General features: G+C 39.2%; 1 protein-coding gene across 6 annotated transcripts in view; it reads left to right on the top strand.

Annotated features, from left to right (window-relative positions):
• KIAA1217 (KIAA1217 ortholog) overlaps positions 1-20217 on the top strand; it is a 401508-nt gene that overhangs the window by 259961 nt on the left and 121330 nt on the right. For 4 of the 6 annotated variants that reach the window (XM_012556703.2, XM_012556704.2, XM_004380531.2 and 1 more), the window contains exons 4-5: positions 1165-1363; positions 5349-5442. In XM_012556703.2, coding sequence (XP_012412157.1) covers positions 1165-1363; positions 5349-5442 — 293 coding nt within the window. Of the gene's footprint in view, positions 1-1164; positions 1364-5348; positions 5443-15762; positions 16099-20217 lie in introns of those variants that run through there. The other 2 variants (XM_023735032.1, XM_012556705.1) reach the window with 1 other exon arrangement.

The following is a 20217-nucleotide window of genomic DNA, read 5'->3' as shown; positions in this document are numbered from 1 at the left end:
AAGCTGGGATGCCAGGGAGCATCCCAAGACTAAGCTTGCCAAGAGGGCAAGCTCCAATTTACAGGCACTTTTCAAGCCTCCACTTACACCACACTTGCTAATGTCCCATTGCCCAAAGCAAGTCACATGACCAAGCCCAGACTCAGTGTGGGAAAAATCCACAGAAGGGCATGAATACCGAGAGGCATGGTTTTCTAGGGGCAACACAGTCCTTGGAACTCTAAAATTCTATGAGCCTATGTTCATGTTGGAACCCTGGTGGTGCAGTGGTTAAGAGCTCAGCTGCTAATCAAAAGGTAGGCAGTCGGAATCCACCAGCAGCTCCTTGAAAGCCCTATGGGGCAGTTCTACTCCGCTCTATAGGGTTGCTGGATTGGCAGTTCAAATGCACCAGCCACTTCATGGCAATGAGTTTGGGTGGTTTTTTTTGTTTGTTTTTTTTAATGTTCATGTTAAGCAGCCCTTGTGGCTCAGTGGTTAAGTGCTTGGCTGCTAACCAAAAAGATCAGCAGTTTGAACTTACCAGCCTCTCCACGGGAGAAAGATGTGGCAGTCTGCTTTCATAAAGATTATAGCCTTGGAAACTCTATAGGGCGGTTCTACTATAGGGTCGCTATGAGTCAGCAACAACTACACGGCAACAGGTTATGTTCGTGTTCTTCATTGTATAACTGATTTGTTCCATTTTGTTTCCAAAACTTTGGCATGTCAGAATTTTTTCTTGTAGATTATGGTATGAACATTCAATAAATATGCATTAGAGCCACAGAAATATTGTCAGCATTTTAACTTAAGATGTTTCTGAACGGACTATAAAGACTTAAGCTATATAGCTCACCCATTGCTGTAATGATTGTGTTAATGAAAGACATGGAAAAATCACCCTACAGGATCAGATTCCTAAATGTACCTTCCAAGGGAATTAAGTATTGTCTTTTGTTCTAGTCTACCAGAGGTTAGTTTCTTGCTTTTTTTGGTTTCTAAATAATTGAAAAGTAGCCTCTTTAGCACCTCCTGGACTCCAAAGAATAAAAGCAGGCACTAATGTGAAAACTAGATAGTGCATTCCTTGGAACTCCCAAGGAAGGGTTGAAGTGACTTAGCTTGTGCTGCTATCCGTGAGTCATGACCTGTGACTGATAACTGTGTTCCTTTTGCGCACAGGAGTTCTCTATCTTCAGTATGGAGATGAAACCAAGCAGCTCAGGATGCCGAATGAAATTACAAGTGCAGACACAATCCGTGCTCTCTTCGTAAGTGCCTTTCCACAGCAGCTCACCATGAAAATGCTGGAGTCTCCAAGTGTTGCCATTTACATCAAAGATGAAAGCAGAAATGTGTATTATGAATTAAATGATGTCAGGTGAGTTGTTAATGCCATTTTTTTATCCACTGTGTTGCATTGAGCATTGATGTAATTTGTGCAGAGTCCAAATTTCTCAATGTCCCAGTGAATAAAGTAGTTATTATCCTGACTGGCAGGCTTAGCTCATCCACGTGTGAATTCACTCCCCAGTTTTGTGCAATTCATTCGCAAGGTGCAGTTTATAAAGATGAGGATAGACTTCTCTGTAGATCTTTGAATGTTACATCTGATAAGAATGCTAGAAACCATCCCATCCACTGTTTTATCTAAAAGTTAGGGAAACTCAAGAGTTGGGAAACTTAAGAGTTTCCCAAGAGTTGGATAAGAGTTGGGAAACTAAGGCCCAAAAATGTGAAGAGACTCAATCAAGGTCATGAGATTTGAAGACTGTACTCAGGACTGGAACTTTCTCAGTTCTCTCTCAAGTGCTCTTTCTCTCACAGACAAAGCCTGTGGATTTTTTAGTAATGATTCTTGTGGCTATACTGTTCATACCTAACAAGTTAGAATGAAAGCAGTAGACTCTATGTTGTTATCCATAAGAAAAGAGGTTAAGAGACATTCACACTCATCATTGGTTTCTTAAATAATTGTCGTTTACCAAAAACATCTCACTTTCCTGGTGGGCTTTCTCCAGGGCCCCTAGTTGAATGCACTCTACAATGAGGCTAAGTGGGCTCATACTGTTGCAGATGGCATGGAAATGAATCATCTTTGTTAATGTAATGATGTTGTGTATAGAACAGAAAGGACCCATTTGATCTGTCCCAGCAAAACAACCTGAGAAACAGGACTTAAATTCACACAAATAAGCAGTCGCTACTATAGCCTAAATCCTGAAATTTTTCTAGTGACTAATTCAGCCTTTTCACTTATGTTATGAAACATTTGTGTTATGCAGAGCACAACAGTTAAAGAACTTACTCCAGACTGCACAGTCAGTTAGCTCCCAGGCTCAGCAACAAACCTGGTTCTCCATATTCTTAGTTGAGAACTCTTTAACTCTCTTGGAATGTTCCCTCATCCATGCATCTGGGTCAGAAATTGGGATTTCAGGGTTCCTGCTCCATAGGGACTTGTTTTTTCATGGTGGAATTAAAGGATACCACTTTTAAAAAATATGCCTCTAGTGCAAAATAAATGTAAACCAATAAATATCTAACAATTATCACAAATGACATATTTAGGCATGTGCTGAGGTGTATGAGTAATTTAGGGCCTTCAAATCTGACACATGCCCTTAGGTATAGGTGCTACACAACAGTCTGGCTTTTTACAAATGTGTTTAAATATTAATGGATATCAGAAAATTTTTTTTTGAAATAAATTATTAATCAAGCTGTCACCAAAAAAAAATTAAATTTGTAAGACATAAACTTAACTGTGAGATAATCATGTTATATTTAGAGTATGTTTACAGTAATATATAATACCACATAGTGTTTTTACATTGAAATGCTGTTTTACATTAATCATCTGTATTTCTGTTTTGCAGTTAGAGGAATTGAGGGATACAGTAACAATAAATAAGCATGAAACTGAACAAAGCCACTCTTGATTATGGAGCTCAAGGCTAAAGAGGTTATTATGAACAATCTGACCCCTCTGTCTTGAAGCCTGTGCAAGGATTTTAATATTATAATGAGTTACCATTTTCTAGAACACTCACACACCATAAAGTCAAATTATTTGAGTTTTACTACTGTGTCTTTTTTCCTGTTATTTAGTAGTGTTGTGACGTGGTCACAAAAAAATGAAAAGGGAGGACACGAAGGAGAAGGTCCCCAAAACTTCCAAACTTAGATGATGATCTGCCCTTAATGGAAATTCACTTGATAAAATAGATAAAAGAAACACTTGAGAGAAGAAGTTATCACTTTAAACACTAATAATTCTCAGTTAACGTAGTACTTAGATTTGTGTGGATGATCATCTTCTTGATATTTTAGCTGCACTATTGGTAGCCTGGTTTTCTTTTTTTAATCTCATTTAAAATGTTTAAGTGGAGGGAACATTGTAATTTGATGATGAATATAAAGTTTATGCTTAATGATCACATTTATGTTCTTTCTAAGGGATTATTCTATTTCTTTGTTTTTATGCATAAAATGTCTGAGTTGTATTTTTATTAGAATGGTAAAATAAATTCTAACTGCCAGCATTATATAAGAGCAACAATGACGAAAAGAATGTATCATGTAGGTTTTTACTGAAGACAATGGCTTCAGTCTTCAAAACCCAGAGACAAATTTCATTTCATATCCTTCCATGTTTTTGAAATGAGAGTATATTTGTTAAACATTTGGCTATTTCATCATTGTATTGTGTTCTGTATATTTCCTTTAGGGAAATGCCATAGAGAGTTCAGGTTGGAATTCTGTGTTGTAAATGTTGCCATGGCAAATACAATCTGGACTTATACTGTTGGTTTATCTAGGATGAACATGTTTCTAAATTGATCATAAACCAACATCATGTATTTTAAATATCTTTACAATCACAGTAAGTTTTTATCGTGGTTTAAATAAGGTTTTCAGTTTCTGCACATTGTCACAGTGAGATTGTTTTTCCCTAGGAAAGGCTAAGTTCTTTTAGTGAATCCCCACTTCTTTACCTTCTGTGAACTCTCCCTTTGTGTTAACCTAGACTTTTAATAACAAGGACTGCTCTCTTCCCCCTTAAGCAGACACTAACGAGTTACTTGAAACCTGGAGCAACAGTGCAAGATTGGACTAGTCGTTGCTTCAAAGCAATTACTGACAGATATTTAAAGGAAAGAAACAAGACTAGTCCAAGATTCCTCCACTTCATTTAAAACAGAACAAAACCCAGTAATCCTGGTGATTGAGATCAGCCCACTAAAAATGTGGCTGCACCTGGAGGAAAGGAATGTGGCCCCCTCCACACACTTCCCTGAGCGTGCTGCTGTGGGACTGAATGGCATCACACACAGTGTAGACAGGGCTGGGGGTGCATTTGGGTGGCCCTTCTGCAGATGAAAGGAGGAGAGGACTTCACATGCATTCATATGCTCTTAAATAGTTTTAAGGTAGGCTTCTGTCTTTTGCTGCATTATGACTCCTGGGCTTTAAGTGCTTGGGCTCAGGAGAGATGGGTGAGTAGAAGAATTTATCTACTGCTATTCCTTCTAAGGAGCCCTGGTGGCACAGTGGTTAAGCCCTCGGCTGCTAACCGACAGGTTGGCAGTTCGAACCCACCAGTCACTCCCCAGAAGAAATATGTAGCAGTCGGCTTGCATAGAGATTACAGCCTTGGAAACCCTATGGGGCAGTTCTACTCTGTCCTATAGGGTCACTATGAGTCAAAATCAACTTGATGGCATACAACAGCAACATTCCTCCCAAATACCCTATTCCTTCAGGAACTCAATTTGTAAAAAAGTATTTTTAAAAATCCACTACAAAAGAGAAAAAGGTATTGTAAAGATATTAGTTTTGATCTTTATCTTTTTTTTTGTCCTGGACTGCAGATACATTTTCTTTCCTTTACTGAACATGTTTGAAAGAAAAAAAAAGCATTTTTCTTTTGTTTGCATTAGTTAGACAGGCAGAAACCCAGGTGTTTGGGCAAAGTAAACAATTAAATATTTAAATATTAACTAAATCTCTTTGAACATTTTGTAAATATTGGAGCTTTATTGTTTTGGAAAGTGTTAGCTTTCCCTGCTCAGAATCTTGAAAGAAAGCTCACGCTACCTGATATTTATGGGCAGAGAACAATACTTAAAGGATAATATTTCCCTTGAGGAACAAAAAAAGAAAGGAAAAGCTCAAGTCATTTTTCTTATTTCCCTTATTTATTTTTGCCTATTCTATGATAGAAAAATTTTCTATCTGATTTACTGCAGACAGTGCTGAGTTGTCTGGTGATGTCTTTTGCCTGATTCTTAAGAGCAGGCAAAGGAAATGGCCAAAATCAGGCTCCTTTCATCTGCCATAGTTATTGATGTTTTTGATTCCAGGAACATTCAGGACAGATCTCTCCTTAAAGTGTACAACAAGGATCCCGCACATGCATTTAATCACATACCAAAAACTGTGAATGGCGACATGAGGGTAAGTGTTTGGGTTCTATTTTCAGCTGTGTTCTGTGGGCTACACCCTACACCCCTTTCTCTTGCAGGTGATGTAATTGTGCCTTGCCACTCACCTAGCCTGGTGATTCATTATTTGTTCCTTGTTAGAGAAATCAAATTTCCTGCTCATTTGGGGCACAGGGATTGAAAAAGACCCAGCACATCCTAATTTATCTCCAAGCATGGAGTTTAGTCATGTTCTCCTTCCCATAGGATCCTGAAAATTGTTACATAAAAGGGCCCCTCATCCTTGGTCCATAATACATTAACTTACTCAGAGGATCTCTTGCTGGTTTTTTTTTTTTTTTTTCTTTCTCAACTTAAAGCAAAACAAAACAAAAAAAGTTATGCAAAATTGCATGTAAAATCTATTCATGTGCTTACATTAGCTATTCGAAGTCTTAGCATCTTAATTAAATTACTCACTTGTAACACAGGACCATTTACTGTTGTGCTGTATTAAATATTATCAAATCTCTGAACTGTTTGGGGCATGGTACAAAAATCTGCATCATAAGGGAGGTGAGACTCTCTAGATTTGGATAATCTCAGGAGATTATCCCAGCATTCAAAGCACACAGGGTTGTTTTAGGAAAAACAAAAAAAAAGAACAGGGAAACTGAAAAGGCAGATATTAAACATTGCATTAATGCAGGTCCGGGATGACTTTCTAACTATAGTGCTACATTCCTCTGCAGTAAATGGGGGTGGGGGTGGGGGCGGGAATTGCTTCTCCAGCCGTACCAGCCAACAAATTTAGAAGATGATGTGCCATTTTATATCACCTTATCTCTGGATTAGCACACAGCTGGATGCTGGAGTTTAACTAGGGGGAAAAATGAACAGGCTGTATTGCCAAAGAAACTCAGGACACTGTTTAGTCCTAGAGTTACATTAGAGTTTCTAGAGATGAGGTTGTCTTTGCTTCGTAACAGGATGTATCATAGTTTCCTATTGCTGCTGTAACAAATTACCACCAATTTAGTGGCTTAAAAGAACACAAATTTACTGTCTTACAGTTCTGGAGGTTGGAGGTCCTAAATCAGTCTTCTTGTTGTTGTTGGTTGCTGTTGAGTTGATTCTGACTCATGGTGACCTTGTGTGTACAGAGTAGAACTGTTTCATAGGGTTTTTAAGGCTGTGACTTTTCAGAAATATATCTCCAGGCCTGTTTTCTGAGACGTCTCTGAGTGGGCTCGTACCACCAACCTTTTGGCTAGTAGTTGAGCGCTTAACCTTTTGCGCCACCCAGGGAATCAGTCTTACAGGGCTAAAATCCAGGTGTGAGCAGGACTGCATTTCTTTGTAGAAGCTCTAGGGGAGAATCTGTTCCCTTGTCTTTTCCAGCTTCTAGAGGCTGCCTGCATTCTTAGCTCATACCCCTCTTCCTCCATCTTCAAAACCAGCAGATTAGCTTCTCTCTGACCCTGTTTCCGTCTATATCTCTAACCCTCCCTTCTGCCTCCCTCTTCCACTTTTGAGACGCCTTGTGATTACAGTGAGCTCTTCCAGATAATCGAGGATAATCTCCCTATTTAATTTTTTTGTTTAATCTCCCTATTTTAAGTTCAGCTGATTAGCAACCTTAATTCCACCTGCTATTTTGATTCCCTTTGCCATATAATCTAACATATTCATAGGTTCTGAGCATTAGGATATGGACGTCTTAGGGAAGGGGATTCATTACTTTATCAACTACAAAGAGAATGTGAGCTAGGACCAGAAGGCCAGCAAGTCCAGTTGAAGGTGCTAGAAGAATTTGTATGAGATTCTGGATTGGAATATGAGTGATGACATTGTGGGATCACAGCCTAGATTTTTTGGAGGAAAAGGACTCTTACTTACTTAACTGCTGCTTTTTTATGTTGGAGAAATGATATGTGATTTGAAGTGAAGGCTATGTTGTTTGTTGCTTCAGAAAATCTAGGGTTTTGAAGGTTATTTTTAGCCAATTTAAAATGTAAACCAACACCATGTTAAGACAGACTGAGTCTTGCTAATAATGAAACATATACTAAATATTATGGGACCGTTTGCCTTTTATCACTTTGTTATCCTCTTTGTCAGTGACATTCTTTAGACTCTTTGCTTCCTCGGATAACTTTACTTTTTGATATGTCTAGCTTTGGAACTGGAGTTCCGTGGTGCTCAGAGTTCTGTTTCAGTTACGTAAAGCCATTCCCACACAGGCACCCCAGAATCGCCTCTGAAAATCTTGTTTATGGCTGGTGAGGACACCTGTTTTAACTCTTAAGCAAATGTAGTACCTACATAAGGACCAGCAGTGAGCACTGAGAGTATCAAATGTTAACCATGTGGACAAAGCCTGTTAGAATTCAGAACTTTTGCTGTGGGTTTCTGAAAACTTGTTCTGCTTTAACTTTTACATAAGACCTTAGTGATCACTTTCTGAGTTACCCACAGCCTACTTTAGACACCAGACTTTTGTGTAAGAAAATCAACTCTTGTCCCCTGATGAAGGGACAAGAAACGTTCACCATCCTAGCCAACAGAAAGGCTTTTATATTCCAGTGAAGACTACTTTGAAATGAAAAGTAGAAAATAGTTCAAAACCCAGCTAGGTGTAATCATGATGACAAGAGATATGTCTCCCCCACCTTTCCATGCAAATCTACCTACTGCCAAATCTAGTGTCTACTCACAGATTCCAAAAATTAAAATATGTGGAATTCCTTCACAATCACCTTTTGGCTCTGGCAGTTGGAATTCTCTCTTCTTCCTCAATGAATGGGTCTGCATTGCCATTAAAGGGAAGGGAGCTGTGTTGAGCCCTGCACAACCCCATTGCTCATAGTGAAGAACAGAAACAGAGAACAAAGCAAGGATCAACTGGAGCAGACTAATCCTAGCGGCACAATGGGTTCAGGGAAGCTCCATCCTCCCTTATGCTTGCAGTGTGAGCATGGCCGTGAAGGAATTTGACTATAACTATGCACATGAGTCCGTTACTGCAGCCCTGCACCTGATATCATTCCAGCTTCACTTGCAGCCTTCTGAGACAGCCTGGGACAGACCTCCCAGCGCCCACTCATTACCAATAAACATGCACACATGAAAACCACAGGTTGAATCAAGCGAAGGGTCAACAACAGCAATGCCCGAAGTTTGCATTGGCCTCCAAGACTTTCCTCAAACGATGAATTTAACATCCTGCCTTTGAAAGAAAAGAAAATGTAACACTGTATCTACAACAGTCAGTTCTCCAGGAGCAGTTTTATGATGGTGATGGTGTTACTCAGGAAGCAGGTTAGACTAAATGTACTCACTCTGACTGAGGTCACGGGCCTCGGAGCATGCATAGAATATTTGCTTGGCACGGAAAACAAGCGTCTAGTTTTTCCTTTAACATCTAGCTGAGCATTTTTGAGGTTAGTGTATCTAATGAGACTGGCAGTTCCCTGCTAGAGCTGAGCACACCATGTCTTCTTTAGGGGCCAATCACCGTCATCTGACTTGATTGCATGGCTTTTGTTTTGCTATTTTAAATAGTAGCATTGATAATTCGGCTCCCAAAGGACTGAGCTCACCATGTGGAAACAGGCCTTTTTACAGAAATTATGGATGCATTACAGGGTTTTGAATTCATAAATGAATAACTCAAAAATAAGCCATTTCATTGAATAGGCTCTCGAAATGTACCACCACCACCACCGCCAGTTGCTGTTAAATCGACTTCAACTCATAGTGACCCCATGTATGTCAGAGTAGAATTGTGCTCCACATGGTTTTCAATAGCTGGTTTTTTGCAAGTAGATCACCAGACGTTTCTTCCAAGGCACCTCTGTGTAGACTTGATCTCCAACCTTTTGGTTAGTAGCTGAGTACGTTAACTGTTTACACCACGCAGATACTCCCAAAGGTACCAGTGACTTCCTAATCACCAAACCCAGTGGCTTTTTCACAGTCCTTGGGCCTCTCCATCTCCTTAGGTGATTTGAGGTCACTTTCCAACATTTTCTGCTCTCACCTTTCAATATCCCCCCTCCTGTCTCCTTTCTTTAATTTCACTTGTATGGCTTTAATTTTCACTTGTATATAGACAATTTTCAGTCTGCATTTAGAACATACTTCCCAGAATCAGCCCTGCATCTTAAATTACTTCATATTGCCAAGTCTGTCGCTGTTTCATAGTTCTCTTCTATTTGATCTCTGTGTTGGACACCGATGGACAGCCTCCTTAGAAAGCTATATTCCCTTGGTTTCACTATGCTGCCATTTCTAAATTCCTCGCCTGCATTCACACCACACCTTGGCCTCCTTCGCTAACTCTTGAGCCCCAAATGGTCCTCAGTGTGTTCCGGTTCACTCTTTTTTTTTTTTGCTCTGCACCTTGTGAGTTTTACCTCACCACTGATTCAGCTATTATATCAATTAGATGACTCTTGAAACGATATCTCTAGTTCTGCCATCTCTCTAGAATTCAAGACCCAAGTGGTCAACTTACAAGTGATTAACTTTACATAGATATATGTCCAGTGTTTCAGATGTGTCAGGTTGAAGAAAAAATTTCTAATCTTTTTTTCCCAACCTTTCTCCTCCTTTATTCTCTATCTTTGTGAATTATAGAGTGACTGTAATGGTGTGTGTGTGTGTGTGTGTGTGTATAGGTGTATGTGTTTTGGAGAATGGGGAAGAGGAGAATTAAAAAGTTATCAATTTTCTTCTCTTGCCTAACTCCTTTTTCTCAACATTTCTAATCATTCACCAAAACTAATCCGTTCCACTTCTGCAAGGTCTCTTACAGATGACTCCTCTGCTATTTCCTGTACCACTATTTTCATAAGGGAGCCCTGGTGGCGTAGTATTTAAGAGCTCGGCTGTTAACCAAAAGGTCAGCAGTTCAAATCCACCAGCTACTCTCTGGAAACCCTATCGGGGCAGTCTACTCTCTCCTACGGGGTTGCTATGAGTCGGAATTGACTCGACAGTAATGGGTTTTTGGTGCCTTTGAAGAACTTACAGTCTTGGGGGTGAAATGAACATGCACCTAAATGATTATCAACTTGACAGCAATGGGTTTGGTTTTGGGTTTTATTCTTATAAGAGTTACCTTTTTTTGAGTATTTAGTAAGTAAGCACTTTCATGGGTAATTTCATTTAATCCTCAAGACAAAATTTTGAGGCAGACAGTGCTATAACTCCCGTATTTATAGCTGATGAATCAGTTGCTTGGGGCATTAAGAAATTACCTAAGGCTACACAGCTAGAAAGTAACAGAGCCAAGATCTGAACCCAGGCAGCCTGGCTCCAGTTCCAAGGCTCTTGGCTATACTGCTCTGCTGCTGTCATTACAGCACTCATTACTTCTCCACCAGTCTGTTGTACAACAGCCTTTAACCAGTCTCCCCAGCATTCTTATTCCAACCTAGCAAATTCTGCCCAAGTAATCTCCCTTAGTCCAGCTCTCTGTTGTGCAAAGAACAGCAAGGTCAATGCCATCCACACCCAACACTTAAGCAAAGCTCCCTCACATTTCTTACTCCCCACATTGAATTCTCCTGTTTTCTTCCGGTGTCTGAAATGCCCTCTCCCTCCCCACATATCTGCCTTTCAAACTTCTGCCTACCTAACATGCTGGAAGCCCTGGTGACACAACAGTTAAGCTCTTGGCTGCTAACCAAAAAGTTGGTGGTTCAAACCCACCCAGCAGCTCCAAGGGAGAAAGATCTGGCAATCTGCTTCCATAAAGATTACAGTCTAGAAAACCTTATAGGGCAGTTCTGCTCTGTCACATGGGGTCAATATGAGTCGAAAATCAACTCAACAGCATCTAACAACACAAACAACATACTAATTGCCCAATTTCTTCAACAAACTGATGGCATGATAAAAGAGCAGGAGGTGGCATTGTTAGGTTTCTCAGATCCCTTCCATAACATTGTAACAACCAAATATGATGTGTGCACCATGTTTAGATCCTGTTTTGAACAAAGCAACTATAAAAAGACATCTTTGAAACTATTTGGGAAATTTGAATGTGTTAGGAATGATATTAAGGATAACTGGTAATTCTGTTGGATATAATATCTTGGTAAAAACAAAACAAAACAAAAAAACCAAAACCCATTGCCATCAAGTCGATTCCGACTCATAGAGACCCTAGAGGACAGAGTAGAACTGCCCCACAGGGTTTCCAAGGAGCGGCTGGTGGGTTCAAACTGCCGACCTTTTTGGTTAGCAGCCGAGCTCTTAACCACTGTACTTCCAAATAGCTTGGTAGTTAACGTTTTAAAAAAGGATACATACTGAAGTATTTACTGGTTAAATGACGTAATGAATGATATTTCATTTAAAATATTCCAGCAAACCTAAATAAATAAAAGGTAGGAGTAGATGAAACAAAATTGACAAAATGTTGAAAACTATCAAAGCTAGATGATATAAATTCTTTATATTATTTTCTCTATTTTTAAAATTATATTTGAAAATTTCCATGCTGAAATGTTTAAAAAAGTAAAAAGACCCAATAAAAGACTGCCTACTTTGTATACCTTTACTGAAAACACAATAAAATATTATTAAAAAAATAAATAAAAAGACTGCTTTGTCAGAATTAATCTTGCCCTTTTGGGGGATGTTGCACATTCTTATTGTGTTATAATCATTTAGGTGCATGTTCATTTCACCCACAAGACTGTAAGTTCTTCAAAGACACTAAAAACCCATTGCTGTTAAGTCAATTCCGACTTATAGTGACCCCATAGGACAGAATACAACAGCCTGATAGAGTTTCCAAGGAGCGGGTGGTGGATTCGAACTGCTGACCTTTTGGTTAGCAGCCGTAGCTCTTAACCACCGTACCACCAGGGCTCCGAAGGCACAAACCATATCATGTTCATCTTTGTGTTTCTCAGTAAGCCAGTCGTGGCATCTGGCCCATGGTGAGTATAGAGTAAACATTTGTTAAACTGAATGCATTGAGTGCTATAATCATAGTGCTACACATGCCTTATTATTCATTTTCTGTCATTAATGAGGACTCACTGTAAAAATATCTCTCTGTTCTCATCACCAGAAATAGTCGTGTTTCTCCGGGTTTATTTTTATCATATGGATACTGTGAATCTTGTAACTGATCATTTTCCCTCTTTGTGTTGCTACTCTAAAGCTTAGAATTACATTTGTGGCACACCCACAGCAAGTGTACAGGGACTTGTGACATGTATTTTGTGTGCTGGCTTCATTCCTGCTCTCTCTTTTTAATTTTCTGACTTTCATCTTCCTTTTGCTCACTTTGACTTATTTCTTATGTATTTGGCAAAGTTGTATGTATTTATATGAACTATTTCTTTCTGTAATCTGTTGGGATATAAGTAGTACTCATTCTATGTCATTGTTGTTCTGGATATAAGGTAATAGAACTTTTGTGGGTCTGCGTAGTAGGCAATGTGCTAAGTACTTTATGCATACTATTTAAATTAATCAAAAACTCTGCAAAGTAGGTATACTGACTCTGTTTTTACAGATGATAAAACTGAGGCCAAAGAGGTCTTTCCCAAGCTCGTGTAGCTGGTTAAGTGTCAGACATTGAATTTGAACTCATTTCTGTCTGATTCCTTGTATTCAGCCCACTCCCTCCCTTCCTTGATATTTCCACTTAAGTTTTGCAAGTTTTTGAAGCATTATATCCTTAGAATCTTGCCTGGACCAGAGGAGGGACTCAACTCATTTTGGCTCCTAAAAGAGATTTTAGAACACATGAAACATCCTTTATTAATATTTGTTTCCTTTCTTAACTCTGTTATATGTATATTTCATAACATCTTTTTATATTTAGCTTTACTCCATTCAGTTCTCCTCTGACTGGGCTAGAAAGATACACCACAAAAAAAAAAAAAAAGAAGAAGAAGTATGTATGCATGTACGTCGTCTGAACTGGCCATGCCACAGAGCTCTTTTTTCCCACCGGGCAGCACTCTGGTTGGGAAGAATGGTTTGAAATTTTGGATGACAAAAAGATCCCATAGAAATGGAAGCTATAGAAAACACTTCTAGCTAATTTCCTTTCATTTTCTCAAGGTCCTCTATGACCAACCACAGTATCCCCCTTTACTCACATAATGACAGTGGTATTAATAATTGACATTTATGATATACTTGGAGTCCTTGGTGATGCAAATGATTAACACACTCAGTTGCTAACCAAAAAGTTGGAAGTTCCAGTCCACCCAGAGGTGCCTCAGAAGAAAGTTCTGGGGATCTACTTCCAAAAAATCATCCATTGAAAGCCCTATAGAGCACAGTTCTACTCTGACACACATGGGGGCGCCATGATTGGGATTGACTCGACTCTGTTTTTTTTTTTAATGATGTATTTACTCTTTGCCAAGCATTTTGCTCGTATTCGCTCTCATTTGATTTAGACAACAACCCAGTATGAAAGGAATTCTTATTATCGCATTGCAGGTGTGGAAACGAAGGCTTACAGAGGTCAGTGAACTTGCTCAAAGCCACACAGAGAGTCAGAGGTGGAGCTGGGTTCACAGCCAAGCAGGCCAATTCCAGGACTAGCATTCTCAATCACACTTGTAGTCACAACTGTCCTCTCCTACACTGCTCTCTTCATCATCAGTTTCCATGTGTCATCTCCACATGTCCATGTGAAGCCACTGTCTTCAAGCTTCACTACTGTCTCTTCTCTGAACTCCACAGAACTTCTACTAGTTTTTCCCTTTCTTAGCACCCTCACCTTTTCCTGCTTTGCATTGTAGTTGTTGGTGCACACATCTTAAAGTTCCTTCCTGAACTCTAAGCTTTTTAGAGGGCAAGGTCTCCATTTCATTCATCTTCACACTCCCCATGGTTCCCTAGGATGATGTACTGCCCTGAGTAGATTCTCATTAAACATCTGGATGAAGAAGGGCCTCACTTGAGCGCTCTTCTTGTCCCAGACTTTCAGTTGATGCCTTGTCTACTAAGGTCAACACAGTGATCTGTAAAGTAAACGTTTGAGGCTTACAACCCATTGCCTAGTTTATTCAGTATTGGTTCCTGACCAAAATAAGAAATAAGCATGTCTACCTGTCCTAACAAAATTTCCCGTTCTATCAATATAATTTTTGTAGAAGTTAATAATCTTGACGGTTAAGGTGAGGATAACAATAAAGAGAAAACTCTGGCTTTGTTAGATTTAAAGAAGTGATTGTCAGAAATGCACACATATCAGCCTTTTTCTGTCATAGGATTTCCAGGACTTATATTCACCTATGGTAAAAAGTAAGCTAATCTCTGGATAACAAATCTAAAGAAGACAGATTCTGTTTTGCTGTATTTATAACTCAGTAGGTCAAATCTTGCTTTTAGATTCAGTTCATAGTATTTCAGATACCTCCGAACTTGATAAAATAAGGGTGATAATTTTAGGACAGTTAGCCTACCCACATTGTCATAAAGTTTCCCTGGTTCACTCACCCAGCCAATATGAGTTGAGTCCCTCCTCTGGTCCAGGCAAGATTCTGAGGATATAACTAATGCTGAGCAAGACAGGCATGGTCACTGTCCTCACAGATTTTACAGTCCAGTTGAAGATCAGAAAAGCAAATCATCAATAATGATACAAATGGGTATAATTTTTCACATCGGTTCCAGATGATGGGAAATCCTTGCCTTCATTTTATTATTTGCTTGAGTTTAACACTATGGACAGGAGCCCTGGTGGCACAGTGGTTAAGCACTTGGCTGCTAACCAAAAGGTTAACAGTTTGAACCCACCAGCTGCTCTGGAGGAGAAAGATGTGACAGTCTACTTCCGTAAAGATTACAGCCTTGAAACCCTATGGGACAGTTCTACTCTGTCCTATAGGGTAGCTATGAGTCAGAATTGACTCAATGGCAACGGGTTTGGTTTTTGGTTTTGAACACCATGGAACTCACTTGTGAATGGTGTATTTAATTACGTCCCTTTTATATAGTAGTGCCTTTCTGACAGGTAAAATGATGTTTTTATTGTGATTGATAAGGAATTAGTCTTATTTAAATGCTATGCAAACACATTTTAATATAGTGGCTCTCCTTAACATGGTAGATATTTTCTTCTTCTCTCACGGCTTCCAGTTATAAAGTCTGACTTTTTTAAGAAGCAAGAAAGTGTAATATACGCACATCTGATAGGCAGCTTACAAGTGATACAAATCTCATCCTCCCTGCCGTGTTGCTGCTTGCTTTTTCTTGCACTTTTTTTTTTTTTTTTGTCATTGAGAGGTTATGACAACATGAGCCATATTGTATTTATAAACATCACGTGTTTCCTTGATATGGCTTGCAGAGTCTGCCAAACAGAACACATGGAAGAAACATTTCTTGTTAGCTCAGCATTGGTTTTAGTTATGCTGATTTCCGGAACAGGAAAAATGCCTTCCTACTCATATTTAACTTTCATAGAGTAGAAACAAAACCTCTGAATGTCCGTGAAATAGTTTTAACAAGGGTGGATACTGCTCCTTTAAACCGCATAGTTTGACTAAAAGCTTCCTTCTGTTAAAAAAAAACCCAAGTGCTGTACTTAGTCACTGTTAAGACAGGCAGAGCTGGAAGCATTAGAGAGATGGGGGGTTTCAAGGTTTCCTCAAAGCTAGAAAGTTTCTTCTAGAAAAGAAAAGTTCACGGAAGATGTAAGGTAAGAACTGTGCCTTCGTTACCAAATATGATTATCAGAATTTTTTTTGTCAAGCTATATATATAGCGCATTTACATTCAATTGGGTTTCAAGTCTTCTGCATTCAAATTCCATTCAATAAGGAATTAAAATTTTAGGGTTTTATTTTAACTTTGTGCACACTGCTGAGAAGGTACCTTCTTTGTCATTGGTGTTAATCAGTTTTAAAAAACCACTTAAATTACATCGGGCTGTCCTCAGTCTATACATCTCGTGATCTAGTTTCTGTTTAACCATACAATTGAGAAAAGGATTTAAAGTGTCAACAGTGTTTGCAAATACAGATCTCGTTGATTTATGTGTTTTGTGATAGTTTTCAGTGTTTTCACCAGGATGTTGACTTGCATTCCGTTTCTGAGACAAACATAGAATACTGGCAGGCATGGTACTAACGGGGTTAAATTAGTACGTGTCCCTAAACATTCTAGGGAAAAAATATTTGATTTTTTTTCCTTTGTGAAAATCACTTTAAATTTTAAAATAAAATAGCTCTTTTATTTTGGTTTTGAAATTTTTAAAAATAAATATGAATTTAAGCCTCATGAAATAACATTTAAAACTTCTACAGTTTTAAAATAATAGTCATAAGCCTATTATATCAGGTTTAATGATTGTTTGAAAAAGTCTTTGACAAAAATTATATTTACTTGAGATGATTATTCTGTTTTAGTCACACAATGGTTAAATCACAATAGTTTAACTTACTTATTTTATTTTGATGTGTAGAATTGTTAGTTTCCTTTGTGGTTACCTTAATATTTACCCCTATTTTTCTGAGTTTAAACCAATCTTTTATCTCTTTATATTGCCTTGACTTCCTCTCCATATGAAAGATCTATGACTACATTTTCTTAGTCCCTCTTTCTTGTTTTAATGTTGTCATCTTTTACATATTGATGTCTCTGTTTCCCTATTTACAGTGTTTTAGCTTTGATTTATTTTTGTGACTTCCCTATCTGGGTTTATATCTGGTTGCTGTGTCCAGTGTTCTAGTCTTGGGTTGTTATCTGATGTTATTGATTTTCTAACCTGAGGACTCCCTTTAGTATTTCTCGTAATTTTTGTTTGGTTTTTGCAAATTCCCTAAACTTCTGTTTATCTGAAAATGCCCTAATTTTGCCCTAATCATATTTGAGAGACAGCTTTGCTGGATATATAATTCTTGGCTGGCAACTTTTTTCCTTCAAAGCTTTATATGTGTCATGCCACTGCCTTCTTGCCTGCATGGTTTCTGCTGAGTAGTTCAAGCTTAGTCATATTGATTCTCCTTTGTAGATGACTTTTCGTTTATCCCTAGCCACTCTTAAAATTCTCTCTTTATCTTTTGTTTTGGAGAGTTTGATTATAATATGTCTTGGTGACTTTCTTTTGGGATCTACCTTGTGTGGGGTTCGATGAGCATTTTGGATAGATATCTTCTCATCTTTCACAATATCAGGCAAGTTTTCTGCCAACAAATCTTCAACAATTCTCTCTGTATTTTCTGTTACCACCCCCCCTCCCCCACTTTCTAGTACTCCAATCACTCGTAGCTTATTCCTCTTGATAGAGTCCCACATAATTGTTAGGGTTTCTTCATTTTTTTAAATTCTTTTTTCTGATTTTTCCTCAAATAAGTTCGTGTCAAGTGCTTTATCTTCAATCTCACTTATTCTGACTTCCATTGCTTCAGTTCTGCTCCTATGACTTTCTATTGAGTTGTCTAATTCTGAAATTTTATTGTTAATCTTTTGGATTTCTGTTTGCTATCTCTCTGTGGATTCTTGCAGCCTGTTAAATTTGTCATTGTGCTCTTCTGTAATCTTCTTAAGTTCCTCTATTGCTTTGTCTGTGTGTTCCTTGGCTTGTTCTGCATTTTACATGATCTCCTTCCTCATCTCTTGAAGAGTTCTGTATATTAATCTTTGTATTCTACCTCCCGTAATTCCAAGAAGTTCTCTTCCTCTGGAAGATTTCTTGATTCTTTGTTTTGGGAGCTTGCTGAAGCCATCATGGTCTGCCTCTTTATGTGATTTGATATTGACCATTGTCTGCGAGCCATCAATAAGTTATTATATTTATTTATTTATTTTATGTTTGCTTACTGTGTCCTAGCGTCTTGTTTTGTTTTGATATGCCCAAATAGTCTGCCAGTGTGAGCTAGTTTGATTATTGGCATCTCTGAAGTTCTAACATCCTGTCACCAGGTGGTTAGATCTGTTACTAGGTATGTGAGTCCAGGAGTCCGTTTACTTTTCTTGTATGGATTCAGCTTAGGTGTCCTGGTAGTCAGTCACCAAGTGTTGGTGCAGGCTCTCACCTACAGTCCTAGATGGGCAGGGGTGATTGGAGTAGGCACAGGTATCTGGCTGCAGTAGGGGGTCATGTGCTGAGCAAGGCAGGGAGCTGACAGCTGCTCCTGAGTGTCTGAGAGGAAAGTGTGTCCCTGTTCCCTAGAGTGCTTAGGTGGGTGAGTTTTGCAGCCGGACTATTGGGCACCCAATGCTGTTGGCTGTAAGGACTGGGAGGCACCACTTATTCTTGGACTCCTGTTGCAAGTGGCTCACCAGTCCTTAGGCCCCTGATGTGGGTAGGTGAAGACCCTGCTTAAGGGGCAGAGCAGTGTCAAATGTCACGAACCTGCTACTCCACCATATAGCCGATACAGTTGAAGTTAGGCTTCAGGTATATACCCTGTTTTATTGTGCTAATGAGAGCTTACACTGCTGAAATGGGCCCACACAGGTCTATTACAGGGGTGCAAGGTATTCAAAGTGTGTGGACCCCTCATGCCTGTGCCTAGGCAAAGGAGCTGTGCCTGCCCTGAGTTCTTGGCTTAGGGAAGCTGGCAGATTATTTTTTCCCTGTTTGTGAATTTCTTCCCTCTCAAAGGCCAGGAGAATGGCTAAGGGCACGTGATAGGTCCTACTTCTGGCCCAGGGGATGTGGCAATCACTGAAGCTAGCCCAGGACCTGGTGCAGAGCAGAGGGGAGGCAGGTAAATGGGAGAGAGGTTCTTCCCAAACAAGGTGTTTTTTGATCCACACGGTGGCTTAGTTGCATGTACTTATCTTTTGCCAACTGAGCACCACTTTTCACTGATTCTGGAGGCTTGAGTAGATTCTCCACCGCTTGGTCTCTCCCGATGTGGAAAACACGTCCCCAGTGGCCCTGCTTGCCTCAACACACACGGGCAGCCTCTCTGGCCTGCAGGGTGCCAGTTCCTGCCGGGTCAGGTCTGGCAGCTCCTCGCTGCTTCCTAACTGTCTCTCCCTCCCCCTGCCACTCAGTCAGATTCCTCAACTTTGCCTTTGATGTTCAGGGCTCCTAGATTGTCATTTATAATCAATTCACTTGTTTTTTTGGGTCTTTATTGTAAGAGGGGCCACAGGAAGTGTCTGACTGCTCGGCCGTCTTGGCCCTGTCTTCTTCACTTATTTATTTTAAGGAAATATAATAAAAGCATGTCCTTTTAAGTCAATCTCTTTTCTTTTGGAAGTACATGTGTGCATGGCTCTGCCATGTCCCTGTAGATACCTTTATCAAAATTTGTAGCTGAATTAATGTGCATGAGACTTGTCTTCCAGTGTGATCCATATTAATTCATTTAGTCATCATAATAACCTATGGTATAGGTACTATTACCTATTGGAAAACTGAGGCTGCGAGAGATTAAGTAATTTGGCCAAGATTATAAACTAGGAATTAGCAAAGCTAATATTCAAACACAGGCTGTCTCCATAGTCCTTATTTTACAATCTTGTAGTAGCTAAGTAGCCCTGGTGGTGCAGTGGTTAAGAGCTAGGCTGCTAACCAAAAAGGTTGGCAGTTCGAATTCACCACCCGCTCCTTGGAAACCCTATGAGACAGTTCTACTTTGTCTTACAGGGTCGCTATGAGTTAGAATTGACTTGACAGCAACGGGTTTGGGTTTTTTTTGTTTTGTTTTGTTTTTTAACAGTAGCTAAGAGCTCCAGGTCTGGAGTCAGATACAGATAACTTATCTTGAAACAAATGATAATAATAAGTTATGTTTATTTTGTTTTAAGATAAGTTATTTTGTACAGCTTTGGAATTGTTTTAAAGATTGTAGCATCGAAA

Source organism: Trichechus manatus, unplaced genomic scaffold (genome assembly GCF_000243295.1).
Source record: "Trichechus manatus latirostris isolate Lorelei unplaced genomic scaffold, TriManLat1.0 scaffold00075, whole genome shotgun sequence".
In the NCBI taxonomy this organism is placed as follows: domain Eukaryota; kingdom Metazoa; phylum Chordata; class Mammalia; order Sirenia; family Trichechidae; genus Trichechus; species Trichechus manatus.
This window is presented reverse-complemented; position numbering and strand designations above follow the sequence as displayed.